Source organism: Ammospiza nelsoni, chromosome 9, assembly GCF_027579445.1.
Source record: "Ammospiza nelsoni isolate bAmmNel1 chromosome 9, bAmmNel1.pri, whole genome shotgun sequence".
Taxonomy (NCBI): Eukaryota; Metazoa; Chordata; class Aves; order Passeriformes; family Passerellidae; genus Ammospiza; species Ammospiza nelsoni.
In genome coordinates this window covers 34,413,099-34,437,594 of record NC_080641.1, presented here as the reverse complement: position 1 = coordinate 34,437,594, position 24,496 = coordinate 34,413,099, and the positions used below count along the sequence as shown (strand labels likewise).

Genomic DNA, 24,496 nt, shown 5'->3' with positions numbered 1-24,496 from the left:
TGCTGAGGGCTGGGGTTTATTGGCTATCCTTAGCAGCAAAACAGTGTTCTTAAATACAGGGATGAAATCAATATGTCTATTTTAGTGCCAGTTTGCTGGGGAGGGGCTGGGCTGCCTCCCCCAGTGCTCACTGCAGCTCTATGTGATGACGGTGGGCCCCGAGCGGCCGGTCCTCTCGTGGAGCTGGGAAAGTTTCAGTGCAATGGAAATGAGGGGTGCCAGCATCACCTGCAGGGAGCAAAGAGAGGCCTCAGAACTGCAGAGCTGCACACAGAACTGTGCAGCGTTCCCACACTGCATCCCTCAGCACGCAGACCAGGCTGGGACACCCAAAGCTCAGCTCTCCCGACCAAAGGCTGCTTTGGGCATGGGGGATTTTCAGTCTTTTTGTCAATTATGGCACAGTAAGTTAGGCACAAAGAGCCCACAGAGCGTTTGCTGGGGAATACAGACTCAGAGACTATCCTGAGGTTGGAAGGATCTCCAAGGATCATGGAGTCCAGCTGCTGGCCATGCACAGACACCCCAACAATCCCACCCTGTCCCTGGGAGCATTGTCCAAACACTCCTGGAGCTCTGGCAGCCTTGGGGCTGTGACCATTCCCTGGGGAGCCTGGGCAGTGCCCAGCCATCTTCTGGGTGAAAAACCCTTCCCTGATATCCAGGCTAAACCTAAATACAAGAGGAGGATTCTTTTCCTGCAGTGCCCACAAGAGCTCAGCAGCATTTGTACATGATGTTGCAAAACATTTACTGAACTCAGAGCAGAACGGGGCAGTCTCACCTTAGGTACAGCTGCATCCTGTGATCCACTGATTTTTTTAAAGCAGGCACAGGGGTAACACAGACAGGAAAACTGTGCTGTGGCAGAGGCAGCTGTGAGGGATTCTCAGGAATACTTGCTCCAAACTGAGCTTTTTAAAATAATCCTATTGATATTGGCACAAAAGATACAAACCTCTGACTCTCTAAATTCCTGTCATCTCCACAGATCTCCAAGCAAAACAGGGCTTAGAAAGGGCTGACTCAGGCAGGCAGCAGTGACAGGAGTGAGGTGCAGCACCCACCTGTGGGTCTTGGTTGATTTTCTGAGCATCCTTCTCGTAGCTGTCGATGTAGAGGCGCACGGTGGCCCCCGCGCTGCCGGTGCCGCTCAGCCGGAAGATGATGCGGGAGCCGTCGGAGAAGATGAGCCTCAGACCCTGCTCGGGGCACGGAGGGAGGGAAGCTCTCAGCTCTGGGACCATGGGTAGCCCAGGGGTGTTCCATGATCCCCATGGTGCCTCAGGTTTAGCTTTTATATGTTTCACATTCTGAGCTGCTTTAGTGTGTAATTCTGAGATTCGTATTAGGGGATGGTGAGCTCTGTGCACAGAGCCGGGAGACAAAACAGTTCCTGCTCCAGCTGGGCACCAAGGACAAATGATCCAAATCTCAGCCCCAGAGCACAAACAACAGCAGAATCAAGAGAGAAAAACAAGCATGAGACTGCATAACCTAAAGGTAAAATTGGACAATTAACTTGAAGATGTAAATGGAGCAGAACTTATAAAAGTGAGAGACTTTGTAACCAGTTGACCATTTTGTGACCATTTCAGTTCATCTTGGGTGCAGCCCTGGCTGGGCTCTTGGGGTTTATTGGCTATCCTCAGCAGCAAAACAGTGTTCTTAAATACAGGGATAAAATCAATATTCCTCTTTTAGTGACAGTTTGCCAGAGGAAGGGGCTGGGCTGCCCCAGTGCTCACTGCAGCACGGGCTGGCTCTGTGTGATGACGGTGGGCCCGGAGCGGCCCGTGTAACCATTTATCCTTTTAACAAATCCTTACTTTATTCTTTAACTCTGTCTAGTCTCTGTTCTAGGTCAGCCTTCACAGGCATCACCCTGCATGGCTGTGCCACACCTGCGCCATCCCTCCCCTTCAGGGACCCACAGAAAGCTCCTGTGCTCCCCTCTCCCCACTCCCAGAGGGATTAATGCCCATCCTAACCCACACTGCAGAACCTGAAACAAGAGCCAGGTGCCAGACACAGCATTCCCAGGCACTGCTCTAGATGGAAAGAGGACATGGAGGAAACAGTCCCAGTTCAGGCCAGGCTGTGCCCACCTGGTTCCTGGAGACGCTGCCATCCACGGGGTCGTTGTACTCGAAGTTGTCAGCTTTCTCCACCGTGTACACCTTGTCCCCACTCGACAGCTGCTTCCCCACGAAGGAGCAGTCGAACATCACCGCCTCCAAATCCTTCATCATTTTGTTGGCAGCATCTGCATCCACCTCCTCATAGTCGTACCTGCACCAGCACCACACACAGGGATTAAGGAGGGAGGATGCAATGAGTTGAGATGGTTTGGGATGCCCTTCTCAAGCTCTGGGGGTGTTCTCTGCTCCCATCCAGGCAGAAAAGGCACATCCAAGCACCAGAACACATTGCCCAGAGAAGCTGTCCCTGGATCCCTGGCAGTGTCCAAGGCCAGGTTGGACTGGGCTTGGAGCAACGTGGGATAGTGGAAGGTGTCCCTGCCATGGCACTGGATGGGCTTTAAGGTGCCTCCCAACCCAGCCCAGTGTGGGATTCTATGGAAAGAGAGGAGGATCCATGTGCAGCACTACACACACATCCTCGGGATGCAGCACAGCATATCACAAGCATTTGGTGCCAGGAGATGAAAGCACAAAGTGCTGTCTCACACTGAGTATCACAGAATGAGGGCCAGAGCCAAGATCCAACTGCCTGGCAAGAATTTCCTGCAGTTGTGCCCCCAGCACTGCACCAGCTCCCTCGTGGTTACTGTGAACACCCTCAGTGCATCCCCCCAGCAAACTGCAGCTGTGACTGCAGCAGGAAAACATCCAGTGCCAGCTTTGATGTCCCTGCCTGGGTAGGACAGGCAGCAGAGAGTGGCTGGAGCCCACTCCAGGACCCCAGAGTCCACATTCCCATTGCCAGCAGGATTTGTGCTGCTGTTTGCTGCCTGACCTGCCCAGCCCTGCACTCAGCCTGCTCTGCACACATACCTCAGTGCTAAAAGGCTGCCTCTTTATCCTAGACTTTGGCATTTTCCCCCAGGTTTCCATGCCTCAGATGTGTGCTGGCTTTTTGGTGAGTTGGGGGGAAAAAAGAAAAAAAAAAAGGAGAGACAAGTTCTTTCACTTGGCAATTTGAGACAGAATTTTCATGTAGATCTTCCAAGCTGAAAGATTTCTGCCTAATGCTTTCACAGTGTTCCCGCCTCTGCTTGTGTGCAGGCTGGTTCTCATTCCTTCCCTTGCCATGTCCCATGTCTACTGCAGCTTCAGTTTGAGTATTTGGGGGCTGGACAGGAACTCAACCAGGTAGATAAGAGCCACGAGGCTGGGCATCCATTCTGTGAGATGCTGCTGTCACTGAAGATATCACAAATTAACTTGTGACATGGGGCCTCAAGAATACTGATCCCATGGCATAAATTACTCTTGAAGGAAAAAAATCTCAATTAAAAGGATAAAAAAGGTGCTTTACAAGTATAAAATGTCCAGACTTTGGTAGCAGGTTTAAATCTGGAGTAACAATCCAAAGCTGGACACCACAAAGGGCTATGGTGAATGCCAAGTGTTTGGGGAGTGGAACGACACAGGAACAGCCTGATGGCGACACAGCGGTGCCCCCAGGGCTCTGCTCTGCACAGGACAGGGAATGGGAGGTGTCAGGAGCACTTTGCCCACCTGGTGAAGAAGTTCCTGCCGTACTTCTGCCAGTGGTCCTTCATGATGTCCTCCACGCTCTGCTTGCGGGCGGCCAGGATGGAGAGCCAGGCCAGCACTGCCCACAGCCCGTCCTTCTCTCGGATGTGGTCAGAGCCTGGGGGAGCCACAGCACAGACACAGCTCCCAGTTCCCACTCCTCACACCACAGCCCCACCTGGTCTCCTCTCCCCATCCCCTGCACAGCACTTCCAGAGCTCCATCCCTGCTGTGTTGTTAAAAAGGGTCAGATCCCATCTGCTCCAGCCCAAGTAAAACGCTCAGCATCTTTTAACACACACACACACTCATTGCTCACACATCCTTAACTCTGTTCCAAGGAAATAAAAGGGAATGCACAGTAAAAAAGGCATCAAATAAAAAAAACAAAAGGCAAATGCAAAAGAGCAGCTTGGGAGGGAGAGCACCAACAAGAACATCAACTCCTCAGCAGCTGTTGTGTCCTGCCTGCCAAGGAGCACCCTGGCATCATCTCCTGGCCCAGCACCAAGGGGAATGTCATTCCTCCTGAGGAACCACACCCCAACAACCCCAAAATCACCTCAGAACAGGGAGAGGAGCAGCAGCCATGGGGCTGGCAGCAGCAGGGCAAGGAGAGGCTCCATCCACCTGCAGAGAGCAGGAGAGCCTCCAGCCTGCTCTCACTGGGGGCTGGAACAGCCCCTCTCCTGGTTAAAGGAGGGTTCACAGAGTGGATCAGGTTGGAAGGGACCTGTGGGGCATCTGGTCCAACCTCCCTGCTCAAGCAGGGCCATCCCTGAGCCCAGGATTTTTGATGTTTCCAGTGAGGGAGACTCCACACCTCTCTGGGCGATCTGTCCCACACAGTGAGGAAGTTCCTCCTCGTGTTCAGGTGGAATTTCCTGCCCCAGTTTGTGCCCATTACCTCTCTTTGTGAATTCCCCCAAAGCTGGCACTGCAAGGAGAGCAGGAAGCAGCCAGAGGCAGCCCAGCCTTGCCCTGGGAGCACAGTGGGATCACACAGCACTGATCCCTTGGGAAACCTGAGAGGTGCTGGACCTTACACAGCCCCCAAATGAAATGGGATCAGATGGCCCAGAGCACACCCAGCCCACACTCGGTGCCTGTGGCCAGCCAGCTCCACCCTGTGCCCCACACATGCAAAGTTTTCCCCTTCCTGCTCTGGAAAACCTCCAAACAGGTATTAAAGAAATGCCAGGAGCACTGCAGAGCAGCCATGGCACCCTCTGAAGGAGTGCCAGAGTGGGAATGCTCTGGGAAAGGGCTGGGGCAGGGCAGGGGTTACGTGGTGCACAAATCCCACTGTTGTGGATGTGGCCATAAATTATCCCCACGGTCCCTCAGGGTGGAGAGAGCTGGGCAGAGGTGATGCAGAGGAATGCTAAATAAACACCAGTCCCATGTGATGCATCAACTTATAGCTGGAATAAAATACCCAGGGAAGCAAGCAGGAATTCTGTCATGTCTCATTACTCTAATTGCTGCTGCACTCCAGTCCCACTGCCCCACAGTTTATTTCAATTTTTACTGGGTCTTTGGGCTGCTCTTTCACCTCTCTCCCTTTCAACACTCCCATTCAGTCCAGCTCCAAACAACTCCTCATTAACTTCCTATCAACCAACCCTCCTCACCCTTTTCACTCCTTTTTCCTTCCTGACTGCATTTGCCACATGGGAAATCCCCTTTGCATTTTAGGGGAGTCCAACTCTCCTGGGCCCTTTCCCAATCTGTTCCCCCAAACTCCTTCAGCTCCCACCACCTGGATGTGCTGCTGCCTGGCCAAAATTCCAAACCTCTCTCTCAGACTGGAATCACTGATTTGGGAGGCAGTCCCTTAAGGATGGACAGAAACTGAGCTTGTTGCTCTTACAAAGGTGGAAACAGTTTTGGGGAGCTGCTCATTTGAGATCAACTCCCATCAGCAGCTCCAGGAATTTGGTTTTATTTACCTCCTGAAGCACCAGTGCCCTCTCATTAGCCAAGGTCCAGGATATAAACTCAGCACATGCTGAAATCACTCAGGGCAAAGCTCCAGAATCTTTCTTTACTCATTATTTACTTCAAGATTTCCTTACAGAGATACCAGGTTCTCTGAAATTCACCTTTTCTTCCAACCCACAGCCAAATCCCAGCCCCACATATCAGAGTAATACCTGACTGTAAAAATATTGTCCCTGGAGACTGCTCAGCCCCACAGAGCTGTGATTCCATTTCCTCAGCCCCAGGAAAGCTGGGCTAATCCTCTCCTGTCAAGCTGTGCATTCCAGCTCCACAAAGCACTTCACTCCAGGAATCTGGGGGTTTAAGGCACCCACACACAAGCTAAAAGGTTTTTCTGGGGTGGTGGTAAAAAAACACACAAAGTTTGAGTGAGAAATTCCCTCAGGACCTTGTGCCTTGCATATCCCACCAGAGATGCTGAGAGAATAGGAAAAACATCATCTCAGGGAGAGTTCAGACAAAACTCACTCAGCCTTTGTGCAGGAATCAGATGCTCATTCAGAGAAGGTCCCATTTCCACAGGGGAGATTCCAGGGAGGGCTCAGGAAATGCAGAGACCTCCTGGGAATCCTGACTGTCCTGAGCACCCTGCTCTGACCTGGAGCAAATCCTGCTCCCATCCACTTCCCTGCACACCCCCAGTAAATTCCTTGTGATGTTCACTTGGTTTCTCAGTGACTCAATAACTCACTTAGACTGTTCAAAGGCAAGTGTTAATTTAAACTTTATAAATCATACTTTGTTTTCAGAACAGGAAAATGAGGGCCCTATTAAGCTCAGAGATTTAATAGTGACCTGAAACCTTCCCTAATAAAACTCCGTGCTCCAAACCGTATTTCTTTCCAGAAATGAAAACATTGAGAAGGTTTTCCTGGCCACCAGGAGTTGAAAAATACATTTAGCATTGCATTTAATCCCCACAGACTCAGTGACCGGGCTGCTAAAGAGGCCCCCAAACCTCCACCTCCATGTGCCTTCCTGGAGAACTGGAGGAGAAGGAGCTCCTACCTCACAAATCCTTTAGCATTGTGTTCATCTCCACATTAATTCCTCCAAGCCTTTTTTAAATATTTTAATATTTTACAAGTATTAACAACTGCAGATGAAAGATAAATCCCAAGCTCTAAAGAATAAACAACTAAGAGGAGGAACACCACCATCATGGGTGATATTGGGAATGCTGACTTACCAGTCCCAAAGCTTTCCTCTCCACACAGAGACAGTTTGTTGGCATCCATCAAGTTTCCAAAGAACTTCCAGCCCGTTGGAGTCTCATACAAAGCAATCTTTGTGGCCTGGGCCACCCTGCCAAGGTAAGAAGGCCAAGTCACATCCCTGGAGTCTCAGTGTTCCCAGGGGAAATGGGATCAGCAGCTCTGCTGGGGTGCCACTGAAGACAGGGGATGCCACTGCTTTGGAACAATCCCTGTATTTAGAACAATCCCAGTGTGATATCTGGGAGATGGGTGGGATGTGCATTTTCAGAACAGATACAAACACACAGCTCTTCAAAGCGATTTTAGGTTGCAGATCTCAAAGCATTTCACCAAGAAAGCATCACTATCAAATTTAAGGAAAAGAAGGGTAGAGAAGGTAATTTGTTTGGGATTATCTGTAGGGAAAAGAAAGGGCCAAGAGCTCAGCCCAGCTCTGCTATGTCCCCAGGCAGGGTTTAACCCATCAAACCTCACTGTTGCCCTGGCACTGCTGCACTCCTCACCAGAGCAAAAACACACGGGACAGGTCAGGGTGAAACCTCAGGAAAGGGGCACAGCATGCCCACATGGCAGGGCTCTCTGCCCTGTGCCTGCCCACAGGGGTTGCTGTTGCCTGTCCACGGCCCCGCTGGTGGGCACACCATGCCCTGGCAGGGCTCCCTGCCCACAGAGGGGGTTGCTGTTACCTGTCCAGGGCCCCGCTGGTGGGCATGCTGCGGGCCAGGCCGCGCACCCCTGTCTGCTGGAAGTAGGGGATGCTGAAGATGTTGGCGGCGATGACAGCCACCGAGTCGGAGGGGTTGACAAAGAAGCCGTGCTTGCCCAAAATCATGTTCCGGTCCTGGGGGAGACAGCACAGGCACAGCTCAGCCCCCTGCCCAGCCCATAAACCCAGCTCCCTCTGCCCAGCCCATAAACCCAGCAGTCCCCAGAGATTTTCTGAAATAAACACAGAGCTTTGAAGAAGTTACACAGCAGCACTTCCACAGTGTTTCTCCTTCCTGCTGATTTTTTCAAAGGTTTAAAGTTATTAAAATACAATAATTGGGATTATTGATACAGTATCCAGCTATTTCTGTGGTGGTTCACTTCACTCATGATTAGAGAGAGGCAGAGGAAAGGTGCTCCTCAGCCCCCAGAGGTGGTTAGAGGGAAGGAAGGGGAACTCCGAGCACTCCTTTACCCCATCTCCATCAAAGGCAGCTCCAAAGTCGTACTCTCCTGTCTTCATGGTCTGCACCAGGTCAGCAGCATAGGTCAGGTTGGGGTCAGGGTGGTGGCCCCCAAAGTCCTCCAGGGGGGTGCAGTTCACAGCTGAATTTGCTGGGGCTCCCAGCTCCTCACACAGGATCTTCTTGACATAAGGGCCCACAACTGTCTCAGCAAAACAGAGGGGAAAGAGCTGGCTCAGCCCCCAGGCAGCTCTGCACCACCCACCTCAGGCTGCTCAGTTTGGGTCACTTTGGGTGCTTTGTGGTTTAGGAGCTCACATCAAAATCCATCCCATCCCTGCAGGTGTGCCAGGCCAGGCTGGACAGGGCCTGGGGCAGCCTGGGACAGTGGAAGGTGTCCCTGCCCATGGCAGGGGTGGAACTGGATGAGCTTTAAGATCCTTCCCAGCCCAAACCATTTCAGAATTGTATGAAACATTTCACAGAATCCTAGAATGTTTTGGGTTGGAAGGGACTTTAAAGATCAGCTCATCCCATCCCCAAAACACAACGCTTGACAAAAGAAAATAACACAAGACATAAAAAGTTTGCTCCCAAAAAGAAAAATCCAGTGGGTTACAAACCAAACCCCCTCATCCCATCCCCAAAACACAACGCTTGACAAAAGAAAATAACACAAGACATAAAAAGTTTGCTCCCAAAAAGAAAAATCCAGTGGGTTACAAACCAAACCCCAAACTTGCAATATACATCCCTGTCTGGGGTAGGTGACAAATCCCCAGAGACCCCTGACCCCACAGTGCCCAAGCCCAGCCCTTTTACCCCCGTGCATGGCATCAATGCGAATCTTGAGCTGGTTCTTCCCTGAGAGCAGCTCCTTCAAGGCACTGAAGTCAAAGATGTTCCTCAGCATGCTGGCATAGGCTTCCACAGAGTCCACAATTTCCACTGGGAAAGAGAAGCAGACAGGGATCAACCCTCACAGCGTGGAATTGTGATAGCCAAGCCCTGCTGCTGTGCTGAGGGCCCAGCTCAGCACAAAGCCCCTGAACATCCCAGAATAGGGACAGCAATAATGGGGCTAAATTAGCAATTTAATTACAGGCTCTCACTGCTAATCAGGTCACAAGTGGACCTACAAAATCAAACTCTGTTCCCACTTAAGGCTCCCTGGACATCCTTCAAGAGGGATCAATCTCACTTCACTTGAATTTAAAAATATGTATATAAAATCAGATCTTTAATTTCCACCAAAGTCAATGGGAAGTGTGAACTTCATAGTTCAAAAAGTTGCACCTTTGCAGCCAACATAAAAACAAAATACAGCATAAAAATCCCACTGTAAAGAAATGGAGACTGAGAGAAATACCAACTTTTATCATCTTTTAACTTTGTTAATTACAAGCACCAGGAGATGGTAAAAAAATACTTGCTGTATTTTTAAGAAGTCTTTTTCTAATTTATTTTCATATTTTACTGCTGACTCAGAAGAGTCATATGTGAAATGTAACAGCTTTCCCACTCATGGTGACAACTTCTATATATGAAACCATGGAAAAAAATCAGTTGAAATATTAAACTCTGCAATTTTTAATTAGGAAAATGCACTGTAACTGCATTTTTCTGTTTTCAAGTACATGTTTGCCTTGCAGAAAAAACAGCCTTTGATTTTAGGGAAGTTTGATGGATGAAGGTTTTGCTACTTCTGTTTTGATTATATCAATCAAAATCAATAAATAAAGGAATGCCAGGAGCAATGTCCTCACATGATTATGCAACAGGTGAGAAGGAGAGGTCAGAATGGCCACAGAAACACCCCAGTTCCTCACCCTTGCCAAGAGGAAGAACATTTGTTTACCTGTAAATGGCTTAAATTTGTTCTCCAAGTCAAACTGCTGCTTCCCAATGGTGCCCAAGTCCACCTGGAGATCTGGGCAGATTGCATATTCCTCAATTTTCTTGCTGATTTGGAAAATTTTATCCGTGATGGCTTCAGGAGCAGGACCTGCAAAATGAAATGGGCAAAGGGAAGATGTTAAAGAATCCAACTGCAAGAGGAGTGACCTTGAGGAACAGAGCAAGGACCTGGGCTGGGAATGGAGAGGAACACCAGGGAATGAGGGGAACAGAGCATCATTGTCTCCATTAGGGAAAGCACTGCTCAGGGTGCTGATTCCTGGGATGTGAACAGAAATGTGGATTCTTGGGTGGTGTTGGAAATGGATTTGTAGGGAATTCCCAAAGCCTGGCAGAAGGCTCACACAGTGTGCATCTGTATGCAAACCTTGAGACAAGAAATGCTGACTTAGAAATGCCATGGAGATGGCAAATGAATTAGAATTGCTGGGAGAGAGATTAAACTAGAAACAAATTTCAAAGGGTGGCCTTGCAAATAAGACTAGGTACTTTAGAGAAATTGAACTATGAAAGATGCATTGTAGTAGGACCCATGAAGAGTAATTTTAGATTATTGGCTTTAAGGCATTTACAGCATGGGGTGACTGAAGCTGATAGGCCAAGAGATACTTATAATGTATTGTAATTAGGGAATAGTTTGCTTCTGATTGCGATGGTGTGAATTATAACATCTGTATTGTCTCACCCTTCACATGGAACTGAAAATGGAATAAAAGCTTTTAAGCACCTCTTAGTTACCCCATCTCTGGGTCAGACAAGGCCTCAGTCACACAGAGGGACGCAAGAAACGAGCAATGATAGCAGCAGTGAGCAGGAGGCAGCAGGGAGAGGGCTGACCTCCGTTGGCAATGTTGAACTTGATGCCGAAGTCGCCGCTGGGCCCGCCGGGGTTGTGGCTGGCCGTGAGGATGATGCCCCCGATGGCCTTGATCTTGCGGATGAGGCAGGACACGGCCGGCGTGGACAGGATCCCGTGCTGGCCGATCACCAGGCGCCCGATCTGCGGGGAGGAGCACACACAGCTTCAGGGAAAGCCCAGCCCACACTGGTGCTGTGGCTGCAGCTCTCTGGCACGGGGAGACACGGGCACTTCCCCAGGCATCCTGCTGGGAAAGGCTGCGAGAGCAGCAGGGAAAAGAATGAGAAACAATTCTTACCTTAACCTGCTGTACCTGGTACTGTGCACTTATGGAATGTGTTATGGAGATTTCTTTACCAATTAATTAACCAATGGTGAGGGTCTTTTAATTAAAGGACCAGTCAAGTTCACGTGTAGCAAAATAGGGTATAAAAAAGCAATGGGTTTCGTAATAAAGAAAATTAATCAGGCTTCTGCTCATTTACATAACTTATTGCCCAGTTCTGGCCCGTTGCACTGACAGAGTTGGAGGTTTGCACAAACAGGATGGGACTGCTGGGACACGTTCCTTGAGCTTTATGAGCATCAGTCTCATTGCGTGGTTGAGACAATTGAAAGATGGCAACAGCTCCATGTCCTGCCAGCAGCAGCCAAAGATTTCTTTGGTACAGAGCATTTAAAAAACTTTCTAGCCAACAGCACATTGTTAAAGTTTACAGATAATTGTTCTAGCCAATCACTAAAACCACACATACACCTGCTTCACACAATGCTTGTTTTTATGTTTTCTATTAACAATCCACAATACTCCAGTATTAGGCTTAAAACCTTCTACTGTCTTGCTAAGCATATTTTCTGCAGTCTTAAGGTCTATCTTAACCAAGCCTAAAACTCAAACTGTTGTTTCCTGTCCTTGCTTGCTGTGCTATTGTAACTTATCTACTTTCAGCTAGCTCCAAGTTCTCTGCTCTTTCTGTTTCTGAGGCCTGCTTACACAGCTTTTTGAAAGTCTTCTCACCTTCACTATTTCCCACTCAGCCCAAACCCCAAACTCTGCCAACAGGTAAAGCACAGCCCTGCTCCTGCCACAGCTCCCCATGGTGTATCCGACCCCGCTCTGTTGGAGCATTTTCCTCCATGAATGCTGCACATGGATGTACCGAAGGGCTGGCATTAAACACCACAAAACCCAGCATTCCCTCTTGGCTGTGGCCTCAAAATCTGCCTTCAAAACACACAGCGGGGCAGAGAGAAGCCAAAAGAACATAAAACTTGAACATCCTGGGAGCAGCTGCAGATTCCTCCTCCTTCCCATAAATCCAGGGATATCTCCAAGATTGCATCCAGAGCAATGTGCTGAGCAATACAGCCCCTTCAGAGTCCAGGCAATAAACCCAGAGGAGCAGAATTCCCTGGAAGAACACACTCCTCCCCACAGCCCCAGATGAGGTGAGAGGATTTAAAACCTCACCAGACCCCTGTGCACCAACTGAGAGGGTCAGACCCAGAACAGGCAGGGGAAAGAGGAGGGATTCCATTCAATCCCAAGCTGGAGCAGCAATCAAGAGCAGCATTCCCAGGCTGTGGTGGGTGCTGAGCCAAGGGCAGGGATGGCTGTGATTCCTGACCCCTGGCACTGCCAGGTGCTAAGCCCCAGCCTCGCTGCCCATCAGTTATTGCATGGTCCAGCTGTCACAGCCCAGCTGCTGGCAGAGCTGCCCCTCCAGAAAATAACAGCAGAAATGGGAAAAAAGCACTTTACAAACCCAAACCGAGGGCCTTGCCCACAGCAGCTCACACTGGAGCCCTGGCTGTGCCCACACACTGATCACACATTTACTGTTTCATTTGAAGCAGGGTTTGCTTTGCCCCATTCTCAGACAAGTCCTGTGCTTTATTCCAGCCTCCAAACCTTGCTCCTTCAGTTTCCCTGAGAACTCACAGGACCTCCAGAAGCTCCTCTCCAAAGCTTCCCCTCCTGCTCCCCAGTTTCCCTGTGAGGGTGACGTTCTGCAGCACCCTGTGCATCAGTGCCCCAGGAATGCTGCAGAGGAAGGGGAAATAAGGGATTTTCCCTGCCAAAGCAGGCAGCAGCTGCAGGAGAGCTGGATGAACACATCAAATCCCCTGTCCCTGCCTTCCCTGCACACCTAAGCTGCAGCTTTTCCCCACAGCAAGGAAGGAAGGGAAGAAACAGAAACACTCGTCTTCATGTGAGCTGCTCTGAGATTTGGGTCCTCCGTGGCTTCCAGAGGTTTTCAGCTGCCATTCCCCACCCATCCAATGCTGAATCCTTTGAGGTAGGTTGCTCGGTGTAACAATGTGCTGAACGATTTACACTTCATCCTTTTTGAGTCTGGGGAATTTCTTATGAGGAAAACCTCAGGCTGCAATGATGGACAAACACCTTTCATGGATTTCTCAAAACAGACCCACTTTGTGCACAAGTTTGTGTTACAGCACTTCCAAACCACCCAGGCAATAATTCCACACTGGTTTTACTGAGAGCCCCATGAGGATGCACACAGGGACCTCCTGCACACTGGGAACAGCTTTTCCAGGCCATGGAAGCTCCAGGATGTCCCCAGCCCACCCTTGCAGCCCTTTCTGTGCAGGAGATGCAGCCCAAGGCACCAATCCACACCCTGAACACAGCACTGACAGGCACCAGCCAGACTGAGGAGAAAAATCCATGGAAAACACCCAAACCACCCCCTAAATCCCATTTAGGCAGACCTGGGCCCAGTGCTGGAGAGAAAAGTCTGAGCAGGTGGAGATGAGCCTGATCTCCCCTCACCAGCAGATCTGTCCTGGTGTCAGGCACTCCAAGCCTGGCTCTGTGCACATTTCCAGCTCTTCTGCTCTGCCCATACACTGATTTCAAAGGAAGACATTCATCTGTAATGCCTGAAGATTTTTTTCCCCACAAGATTTTAAAAATAAAGGAATAAAATTCTCTCATCCTATTTTTCCCATTCACTATTGATTACACTGTCCTTGTCAGGTTTTTTGTCAAACAAACTCCTAAAATCCAGGTCCCTTGGCACAAAGTTTGCTCTGCAGAGCCTTTTCTTCTTAAAAAGCAGAAGGAAACAAAGACAAAAGCCCATGGCATGAACCATGATCTACCACAAACACACAAGCCTCTTGCTCTGCTTCCAAAACACAGAATTCCAGCACAACTGAGCTCCCTATAAAGGCTGTCACTCACTTGCTGACTCTCATATCAACTTTCAAAGGCTCCCTAAGCATTTATCCCACAGCCACAACTTACACCTGGTGAGAAAGGCAGAACATGGTTGTTTCTTCTCCTTTGCCACTCTCATGGCTCTCCCTGTTAGTCCATTTCTGAACAGTATCAGGGGTTTATATTCTTGTGCAAAGACTGAAAAACCCACAGGTGCCAACAGCTTGGGGCACGTCAAAGCACAAAACAAGGACACACAAACCCCAGCAGAATTTATTTTCCTTTCTCCACATGTATTCTCTGCCCAACTGCAACACTTAGAGTGAAAAAACAGTAATTTCTGTACTCCCCAGCTGATCAGCCATTAAAAACATCACTCTTAGCAGTTGAATAAAGCCTTTGGGGCAATTAAATCTCCCAGCGCCTAATTTCTGCTGGATTTCTGCATTTCTCAGCCACACCCCGCAGGAATTCAGCCGTTTAACATTTACCAACCCCGTTGGCAGCAGCCATTTGGACAATCAGTTCCACTGCAGACTTATTGAGGTACCTCCCATCGCCTCCAACCACCAGAGAGGCTCCTTGGCGATCCCTTAGGTCTATGGAAAAAAAGATACTCTGGACAAAATTCTGCAAATAGTTCAGCTTGGATTCAAAGAAGAAGGTCTTCCTCCTCAGGCCGCTGGTTCCCGGTTTCTGGTCGCCGTAGGGAGAGGTCGGCACCGTCACCACAGGCAGGGGAGCGTCTTCCATGGCCCTTTGTCACACAGGTGCATTTAAAAAGCCAAATATGGCAAAATTAACCCCCAAGCTTGACACAGCAATGGCCCACCTATGAGGCAGGAGTTCGGGGGAGCCGTTGAGCCCCCAAAAATAGCTCCCTGCACCTTCTGTAACCGAAGCCGCGTCCTCGCACTTGCGGCGGGGGATCAATGTCAGGGAGGAGGCACAATTCCACGCTGCTGTCCCTCACTGTAAAGGATTGCTGCTCTCTCTGTCACCTCCTGGTGGCCACAGGCACTGCTCCCGGCCGTGCCGTGGAGCCCAGCAGCGTCGATCCGTGTGGATCTGCCTGGGGCAGGGAGGTGGGAGCAGCCCAGCCCCGCTGGGATGTGCTTGCCCAGTTCCACAGGGCAGGGCTGCGCGCTGGGGCTCTGGAGGCAAACTTCCAGCAGGATCCTGCTGGAGCTATTTTGCAAAGTCTGGCGAGTTAAAGGTCACTCTTAAAATGGAAGGGAACAGATCTGTTACCTCCCGTTCGCTCATGCGACTCCTGCCCTGACAAGCTGACTTCCCACGGCTCCCCGAAGCACAGGGAGAATTCCCAGCAGGAGCAGCTGGGCAGCCTTGGGCTGCAAAGCCTCAGCTGAGCACCCCCAGCGAGTCTCACCCAGATTCAAACCACAAAAAACTATCAAATGTTTGGGGAAACTGCATCCCATAACGCTGCTCGTTGTGGGACAGCCTAAACACAAACAGAAGAGACTCGGATCCCAAAAAACTGCTGTGAAGCCTCATCTTCCCAAGCATGGGGAAGGGAAATGAAGGAAGGGAAGGCAGTGGAACTCCCATCCCTGTCAGTGTCCAAGGCCAGGGCTTGGAGCACCCTGGGATAGTGGGAGGTGTCCCTGCCCAGGGCAGAGGGAATGGGATGGGCTTTAGGGTCCCTTCCCACCCAAACTACTCCATGATTCTAAAATCAGCCTTTCCTCCAAGCCTTTAACAAAACTCAGAGTCCTCTGCCTGGGCTGCTGGAAACCATTTATAGATATCACTGGGGCAATTAAAGAACAGACACTTGGTAGTTATTCTGTTTGTCCCACCATTAAAGGCAGCAAAAAGGAGACGTGTACACACAGCTGAATTGTGGCAGGTCTGAAGGTGCTCAGGGACTCTTTCCTGTGGTGCTGATTCTGTCATTGCTGCAATAATTGATATATTTTCTTCCAAAGAATGTCACAGAACCATACAGTTTGGAAAAGCCCTCTGGGATAATCCAGATAAACCCTAACCCTGCCAAGGCCACACTGACCATGTCCCCAATCCTGGTTTATCCATCAGCACATTGAAATGGAGTTGGATAATTTGTGTGACCCAACACACCTTTTACCCCAGCAGTGAGGCTGCCTGGGATACACAGCACAACTGCTTTGTGTTTCATCCACCCACACCATTCCAGCATCCTGCAGCTCTCTTTATTCCCGTGCAAAGGGCCAGGTTTCCCTCTAGTGGCACAGAACCCAAAATCCAGCTCCCAAAATTGCACCTGGCAGGAAAAGGCCTCAGCAAGCTCTTTGCCTTCTGGCTGCCCTGGGAAATGCCGTGGCATTAAGTGACAGGAGGAGGGCACAGGACACCCAGCAGCTCCTGTGACTGCACACGGGATGTGCTTGGGTTTACTGGCAGGGAAAAGCCCAGGGAGGGTGGGAATTGTGTGAAATTCAGTGCATGTGGAGCAGACAGAGGAATCAAACTAATTAAGGGCAGGAGTGTCGTTCATGCAAATGTTTATGTTCATAAAGTGAAGCACAGTCTAGTAAATGAAATATTAAAATGATATAATAATATATAATAAGTATGTTATATATTATTGTAATATAATATAAATATATCATTATATAAACTAATATAGATATAACATGAAATAAAAAATTAAAATAAAAAATTAAAATAATTAATAAAAGGTACAGGGACAAGGACAGCCACACTCCTGGGGTGCTCCCTGGCTCCCAGGGCTTTCCTGCAACATCTCTTGGGACAAACTCAATCGCCAGTCACTGCCTAACCAGGACTGCTCAGGGGTTGGGGATCACACAGCTGCCAGAGGACTCAGAGGTGCAAAATGTCACCAAAGGTGGGTGCTGAGCACCTTTGCATGGGCAGGGACTGGGGAAATGTCCTTTGCTCTGTGATCTGGGAGGCTTGGCTGGGTGAGTGCTCATTGCAAACCCCTCAGGTCATCTGCTCCCTCCCCACAGCTGGACCAAGGAGACCCAGGCCTCCTCCTGGAAGTTAATTTAACTTGTTCTTGGAATGTTTTTCTCCAGGTAAGCCCTGCCAGTGCTTAATTAGCCTTGCAGCTGGAAGTGCTTCCCTGCAATCTGCTGGCACAGCAAACAAAAGATCATAATCCTCTTCCTGGCAGCTCCTCACTAAAAGTCCTCTGGCATCGGGGCTCTGAATGCCCTCCCTGCTACAGCAAACAGCCCCAGTGTTTGTCCTAACAGCTTTTCCTTGTGCTCCTGTTCCCTGGATCTCTTATTCCCCATGGCAGGTGGAGGCTGCTGAGGGAATCTCCCTCTCTCCACAGCCAGCCTGGCACTGACAGGGATATTTCCTAAGCCAGTTCTCCTTTTACTGTCCTGCACTTCACACACACAAGAGCAGAGTTAAAACTATTAACTAACTGTTAAATTTAATGATAGAAAGACAAGACTGTTCTGAGAGGGCTTAAATTCATTAAGCATTGCAGAGCCACAGCTCCTGCTTTGCCTTAATTCCATGGTCCCTACCCATCCCCTCTCCCTGAGGGAGCTGTGCCATCTCTTTTGGGAGATGGAGCCTTCTTCACCTGGAGTCTTCCTCAAGCCTGAGACCAGGGCTAGGGTTAGAGCCAGACTCTGCCAGTTCCTCACTCTGACACAAACCCAGCCTTCCTCCAAGCTACAATTTTATATGTAGGCATTCAGGCAAGAAAAATAATTGTGGGTGGAACCCACCATGGAAAGGTCAAACTGAATAGTAATTCCCTGTTCACCCTTGGGTTAGGCTTCTCCAAGGTCCAGGGTGCCCTCTCCTCCTTTCCTCCCCATTCCTCTCCCGGGTTTTTGTCCCCATTCAGAGGGCAGATAAAGCCAATGTCCCCTCTGTGGGGCTGTGTTTAGCTGCAAGCTCCCTTTTCCAGTTTTGCAGGAATTTTTGACAGCAAGCAGCTGCTGACAGGCATCTCCTGCTCCTTTTCTGTGCTCAGTCAAGACACTCAGCATGAAGTCCTGGGCAGAAATGGAGTAAAACCACTTTACACTTCATCTGTGACTCCCCTTTAAGGCAGAATCCCGTTCCCTTAGCTCCTGCCCTCAGGAAAGCTCCAGTGCTGGTGCTGTCCCTGCACATCGGCCATAAGAGGGTGCCAAGAGCCCTGCAAATCCCTCCTGAGCAGCTGCCAAAATCTGGCACTTTCTGCCCAGGATGACTCTGGTGCAGGCAGCCACTGCTGGGAGTGACATTTGGTAATGCCAGGACAAACGGAGCACCAAAAAATAAATATATTGCAAGTGTGTTATTGGCCATACAAGGAGAGCTGCTCCCACTGCAAAACGCTTTGTTTCTATTAGGAATTGATTTAAAATCCGAGTTTGAAAGTTGTTGTAGAGATTCCAGAGGGCAAAAAAGGATATTTGGCACCATCTCAAGAGCACAAGTGCACTCACATATGAATCACTCGAGAAAGAAGAGACTGTTCTGTTCCTACAACAGAAAAGGGCTGGCAGGGCTGGGAATGAATCCCCATCTCCAGGTTTGCCCCACTGCCAGGGGCTGAACTTTCCTTTCCAGGGAAGCATTCACCAGCCACCAGGATTGTGAAACCTTCTGTTCAATGGTCACACCACCTCACAGCACACCCAAAATCTGCACTTTATCGCTGCTGTCCTGCCCTGCACCAGGGAAAAGGAGAGGATCCCAGCAGCATTCCCTCAGTGCTCCAGGATTTCTGGCTCCAGCCTGCTGAGATAGAGCCCCTGGCCCTGGGTGCTCTCAGAAATCTGCACCTGAACCCAAAATACATTTTCCACTATCCCAGGTGGCTCCATGCTCTGTCCAACCTGGCCTTGGACATTTCCAGGGATGCAGGGGCAGCCACAGCTTCCATGGAGATCCTGTTCCAGGGAACAATTGCTTCCCTACAGAATGCATCAGGACTGGCTGAGGTCAATCTCCCACACCCAGACCAGATCCTCTCTGAGGGCGAGTGCCCCAGCTCAGGACCTGTGCTCCTGGTGAGGCTTTATTTCCTGATTTTCACTTAAACCAAACTTCTTTTAAAACCAAGAAGTGATGTTTTTCTGGATAACTGGATGATCCTGCCAACTGTGTTTGTCCTCTACCCATCACATCTGCTGATTATTTTGTTATTCTGCAGCTTGTTCTATGAATATGCACTATAAGTGTGCATGTTACACTTTTATTACTTCAGAATTCTGGCAACTTCTTACTGATCTAAGCTATCTCTTTATTTCTAAAATACATTTCAGCTCCTCATCTGAAGCATGAATCAATATTTTGGCCAGCTCAGGGTCATGACAGGATGCATTTCTCAATCCTGGTGAGCTCAAATTTGGAATAAGCCCTGGACAGCAGCTCTCCAGCCCAGCTCCCTGTCCCAGCCTTTGCCCTGACAAGGGGAAGGCATTTCTGCCCTGCCAGCCCAGCCCCAGCTCAGGTGTCTGCTCATGCACATTGTCCCAGGAGATTACAGCTAAATCCCTGGTAGGATGAATTGCAGCTCTGCCTGCTGGATTTGCTGAGATTAACTGCAAAGCACCTTAGCTCTTTGCTCTGAGCTGGAGTTCCATGAGTGCAGAGTTTAAAATTCCAAAGGGGCACTGAAACTGGACAACCTGACCACTTAATCACCTTCCACTGTAAACTGACATAAGCCAATTAACTTTACAGGCCAAAGGAGTCTAGGCTGGTGTAAAAAGAGGCTGTGAGAGCTGCTGCAGCTGCTGTCTTCTAAAATCCACATCATCTGCAGCCAGGAAATAGCCACAGTGGTATTTATTTCCTCACTTCAGATATCACATCTCAATTTCCCCTTCTGCCTCTGAGAAAAACAGTAACATAAGTCAGAAATTGAGGTTTTTCCTAGTGGCCTGGAGGATCCAGCATCACCACATCTCACCCTGGTTGCTTTTTGGAAGAACTTTCTTTAGGAGCATTTTATTTTGATGGTTTGAGTCCCAGGAGCTTTTACTCAAAGGGAAGATCTCAGTGGGAGCTGGTCTGGGAGCTGTGGCAGAACAGCACAAAGAAAAAGGGAGCTACCAAAGAGAGAGTGATAAATAAATGCAACAGGTTTGAGCACTTGGTTTCTCTGGGTAACTGAGGGGAGAGAAAGGTTAAAGCAGCCAAGGCAGGAACCCAAACTTCCTGGGGGAGAGAGAATAGCATTTCTAATAAAAGCCCTGTTTGTCCTGCAGCTATAAAACAAAAGCAGGCACTGTTTAACATGCAAGGCACAGCCTGGCACTCCAAACACCTTTCCAGCAACGTGCCTGAGAGTGGCAGCTTTGAGCACTTGGAAAAGTGTTGAGTTAGGAAGGAACCAAGGGCACAGTAAATTTGGGGAGCAGCAGGTGACAACGTCACTGCATCAGCCTGGTGCTGGTTCTATCATCACACCTGGATTTACAGCTTCTGCCCTTTTTGACATGAAATTATTGCACAGCCACAATTCTGCTGATCGGTGATGCTCCAGCAGGACCTGTGAAGATCTGATTTGTGGAATTTAAGAGTCAGACTCACCACGTGGGAATAATACCAAAGAAAGCTGGCACACAGGCCAAAACAAAGCTGGCAGGCTACACTGGATACCAGCTGGGAATGGCAAACAATTTCAGTTTACTCACAGAAATGCAAACTTTAAAATAAGATAAACACCCCTTAATCTCATAACTACAAACTGAGTAGTTGCAACTTAAAAATAAACACTTAGTTCCATATTAACCATTCCAGGTGGAGACAAAATTCAAGCTAATTTTAGCATCCTTTGTTTTTATGCTGTAAAACTAAAGATCACTGGTTGTGGTACTCATGTCTGTCCTGTGCCTGGAGAGCACCATTCAACCAGATCTTAAAACCAGGTGATTTTAGAGCATTCATCAACCACCTCTTCATCCTCAGGACCAGAAATGCACTTCTCCAGCAGTTTTGTTTTCTGAGTATTACTCAGCTTTTCTCAGCATGAGGCTGCTGAGCTTTCCCCCCAGACCTGGCTGCTACAACCAGGAGATGTTTGAGCCCCAGCACCTGGACAAAGCCACAGCTGCAGGAAGAAGTTTCCATGTGCTGGTTCCTGTTCTGCAGGGTACTTTCTTACCATGAGTGAAGTTGTCCATCCTTCTCTTTGAAGGGCAGGAAACTTCCAGTCGCTTTATATTTACTATGAAGAAAGAGGATTTTAGGAGACTTACTTAACTACACTGTGGTAACCACCAGGGAACTGATATTTACAATTACAGAGAAACCCCACTAACCAAGCATCCCTCAAGCACTCCAAAATACATCAAAATTTATTTCAAACCAGTGCTTTGCATTTGCTAAAGAAACCCTCTGGTTTTAGTCACCTCATTTCTTAGACAGTTTTGCTACTCTTGAGTTTGGCAATGCCTGCACTGCCTTATTTAGGCCAGAGATGCTAAAATGTAGTAAATATCTGTAATCAAGTTCTCCACCTCCCATTTTTCCTGCCTTTCCCCAACATTTTCTGCCTTCAGAGCCAATTCTGTGTCAGCACTTGGAATTCACATGGATGAAATGCTCCAAGGCAAATTCCTGCCGGCAAGGGCAGCCCTTGGGACCCTCTGCTGCAGCTCTGGCAGCGAGCTCAGCTCTGCTCCTACGTGAGGGACTGCACGGTCCAGGGGAGGATCCGAGACATTCCCGGCCCTCCAGAACACCTCATCAGCCCCCAGCACGGCTCCAGCCCAGGCCTCTGCTGCTGGATGGAGCTGAAGTGTAAATGATGGAGAGGCCGGTGCCTGGAATGCTGCCACAGCCCACCAGGCCCTGGGTGAACATCCAAAAAGCTGCACACACTCAACAGCTCATCCCAGGGAACAAGTTCCCCACTCTGCCTATTCACAGTGATCCACAGGGATCCTGTCTGCGTGGGCACTCGGGCAGGAATGCTGCATATTCCAACTCCAACCTCCTCCCAGAACAAACAAATAAAGCAGTGCCTGCTGCTTTGCCATCAGGGAAAGCTGCTCTATCCATCACTTCCAGAGGTGCATGCAGCATCCCAGGATGCTGGGCTATGGAATCAGAGGTGAGCAGCTGTCACACATCACAAAAGACAAATTTCTACATGGCTTAAAAAAAGTCCAAACCAGTTATTTGCTTCTTTATGCCTTAAGAAGGCAGCAATCACAAATTATTATTTTTTTCCCTAAGTCAGATATTTAGAGGTGTTGGGGGACGTGGGAATTTGAACTAGGTAACTCTAAGGTTCTACCCTAAGCACCAGCACCCTCAGCCCCTCTCTTTGTGGTCTATGAGGAAGAATGTTTGCTGCTGGTGCCTCAGGCGAAGGGGATAGTTTTCCTTTGGAAAAGAGTAAATGTAGGGGAAAGCCTCCCTCTGCAAACTTGACTTCAGCACATCTCTCCCCATCAGTATCACACTCCCTGCTGGGATTCCCTTGGGCTGGACTAACCCACGGAGGAATCCCCCAGCAGCGAGAAACATTCCAATACTGTGGAAGGGAACGCTGCTCCCTCCCAACACCTCACAGCCGGTCTGTGTTTTAGCTGGAAGCCCCAACCACAGAAGAAGTAGGAATTAGAGCAAAGTCGTGTTTGCTCCACACCTCCGCCCTGGCCAATGTCCACTCTCTCCCGCAGGCAGGCAGAGGCTGCCGGGGGGGTTTTCCTGCCCGGACCGCGAGCTGTCCCGTCAGCTCATCCATCTGTCACTCACCGCGTTACTTCCACGCCGCGGACACGCCGAGCGCCAGCAATTTCCGCCGGCTGCGGGTGGGGAGCGCACCCGGTGCTCACCCCGGTGTACGGAGAGACCTCACACCGAGAGCTCCCTCCCAGCTCGGTGCTTACCCCGGTGTACGGAGAGACCTCACACCGAGAGCTCCCTCCCAGCTCGGTGCTTACCCCAGTGTACGGAGGGACCGTACACTGAGAGCTCCCTCCCGCTCGGTGCTTACCCCGGTGTACGGAGGGACCGTACACCGAGAGCTCCCTCCCAGCTCGGTGCTTACCCCGGTGTACGGAGGGACCGTACACCGAGAGCTCCCTCCCAGCTCGGTGCTTACCCCGGTGTACGGAGGGACCTCACACCGAGAGCTCCCTCCCGCTCGGTGCTTACCCCGGTGTACGGAGGGACCGTACACTGAGAGCTCCCTCCCGCTCGGTGCTTACCCCGGTGTGTGGAGGGACCGTACACCGAGAGCTCCCTCCCAGCTCGGTGCTTACCCCGGTGTGTGGAGGGACCGTACACTGAGAGCTCCCTCCCAGCTCGGTGCTTACCCCGGTGTATGGAGGGACCGTACACCGAGAGCTCCCTCCCGCTCGGTGCTTACCCCGTTGGCGGCGGCGATGCGCACGATGAGCTGGATGGCGTCTCTCATGTAGAAGCGGCCGTCGCCTCCCACTACGAGCGTGGCGTCCTGGCGCTCGGCGGGCGGCACGGTGGCCAGAATGCTCTGGATGAAGTTCTCGGTGTAGTTGGCATTGCTCTGGAACACCGTCACCCGCTTGCGCAGCCCGCTGGTGCCCGGCTTCTGGTCGCCGTAGGGCTTGGTCTGCACGGTCACGATCCGCACCATGGCCGGCGCCGGCGGAGTTCCGGGAGCCGCGGGGGAACCGCGGCCGCCCCGGCCCCGCGACCGCCCCTTAAAGGCACCGCCCGCGGGTGGCAAACGTGGCCCGGCCCAGCCCCGAGCGCCTCCGTGTCCCCGTGCTCTGTTCGACCCGAGCCATGGAACCGTGGAATGGTTTAGGTTTAGGAAAGAGCTTGAAGGTTTTCAAGTGCTGCCGTTCCTCAGCAGCGCCAATGCCACCACTTTAAGCCATGTCCCCAAGTGCCACATCCACATGGGTTTTAAATCCCTCCAGGGATGGGGACTCCACCACTGCCCTGGGCAGCTGTGCCAGGATTAGACATTTTCCATCAAGAAATTTTCCCTGAGATTCAATCTAAACCTTCCCTGGCACAACCTGAAGCCGTTTTTCCTCCTCCTGTCCCTGTTCCCTGGGAGCAGAGCCTGTCCCCTCCTGTCAGGAGCTGTGCAGAACCACAAGGTCTCCCCGAGCCTCCTTTTCTCCAGGTGAACCCCTCAGCTGACCCAGGTGCTCCTGTCCCTGTGGCCAGCAGCAGGATGTCCCCACTGGCCTTACACACAGGCCAGTGAGCACCCCAGAGAAGCAGGAGCCCCCCAGAGCCCCAGAAGCAGAGGCACGGAAGGTCAGCGTTACAAAGCCTTGAAGAAGCTCAATTTTGTTACAGCTCTAGTTCTCAAAAGAAATATAACACTCCAGAAATTGAAATTACCTGATACAGAGATATTTTCTCCTAAATGTCTCCCCTCAAAGAAAATAAGCTGGTACCTGTGTTGAACCTTAAAAAGAGAAGCTGGATTTTTTTCTGTCTTGATGGTTCCTGGATTTGAATCAAACTGAAAA

The 24,496-nt window shown here is 50.1% G+C and overlaps 1 protein-coding gene across 2 annotated transcripts; it reads right to left on the bottom strand.

The window, feature by feature from the left end:
• Positions 1-23,690, bottom strand: PGM1 (phosphoglucomutase 1). Of its 2 annotated transcripts, none has more exons than XM_059477957.1 (11): positions 23,395-23,690; positions 10,870-11,032; positions 9,974-10,120; positions 8,938-9,063; positions 8,127-8,317; positions 7,630-7,784; positions 6,916-7,031; positions 3,705-3,840; positions 2,109-2,292; positions 1,068-1,202; positions 1-228 (listed from the first exon to the last, which is right to left on the bottom strand). In XM_059477957.1, exons 1-11 carry the CDS (start codon positions 23,638-23,640, stop codon positions 139-141), a joined length of 1,689 nt encoding a protein of 562 aa, XP_059333940.1. In that variant the 5' UTR covers positions 23,641-23,690; the 3' UTR covers positions 1-138. The 2 variants fall into 2 exon arrangements, with proteins under 2 accessions (XP_059333940.1, XP_059333938.1); XM_059477955.1 differs by lacking the exon at positions 23,395-23,690 and adding an exon at positions 14,574-14,888.
• Between the last annotated feature and the right edge of the window lie 806 nt (positions 23,691-24,496).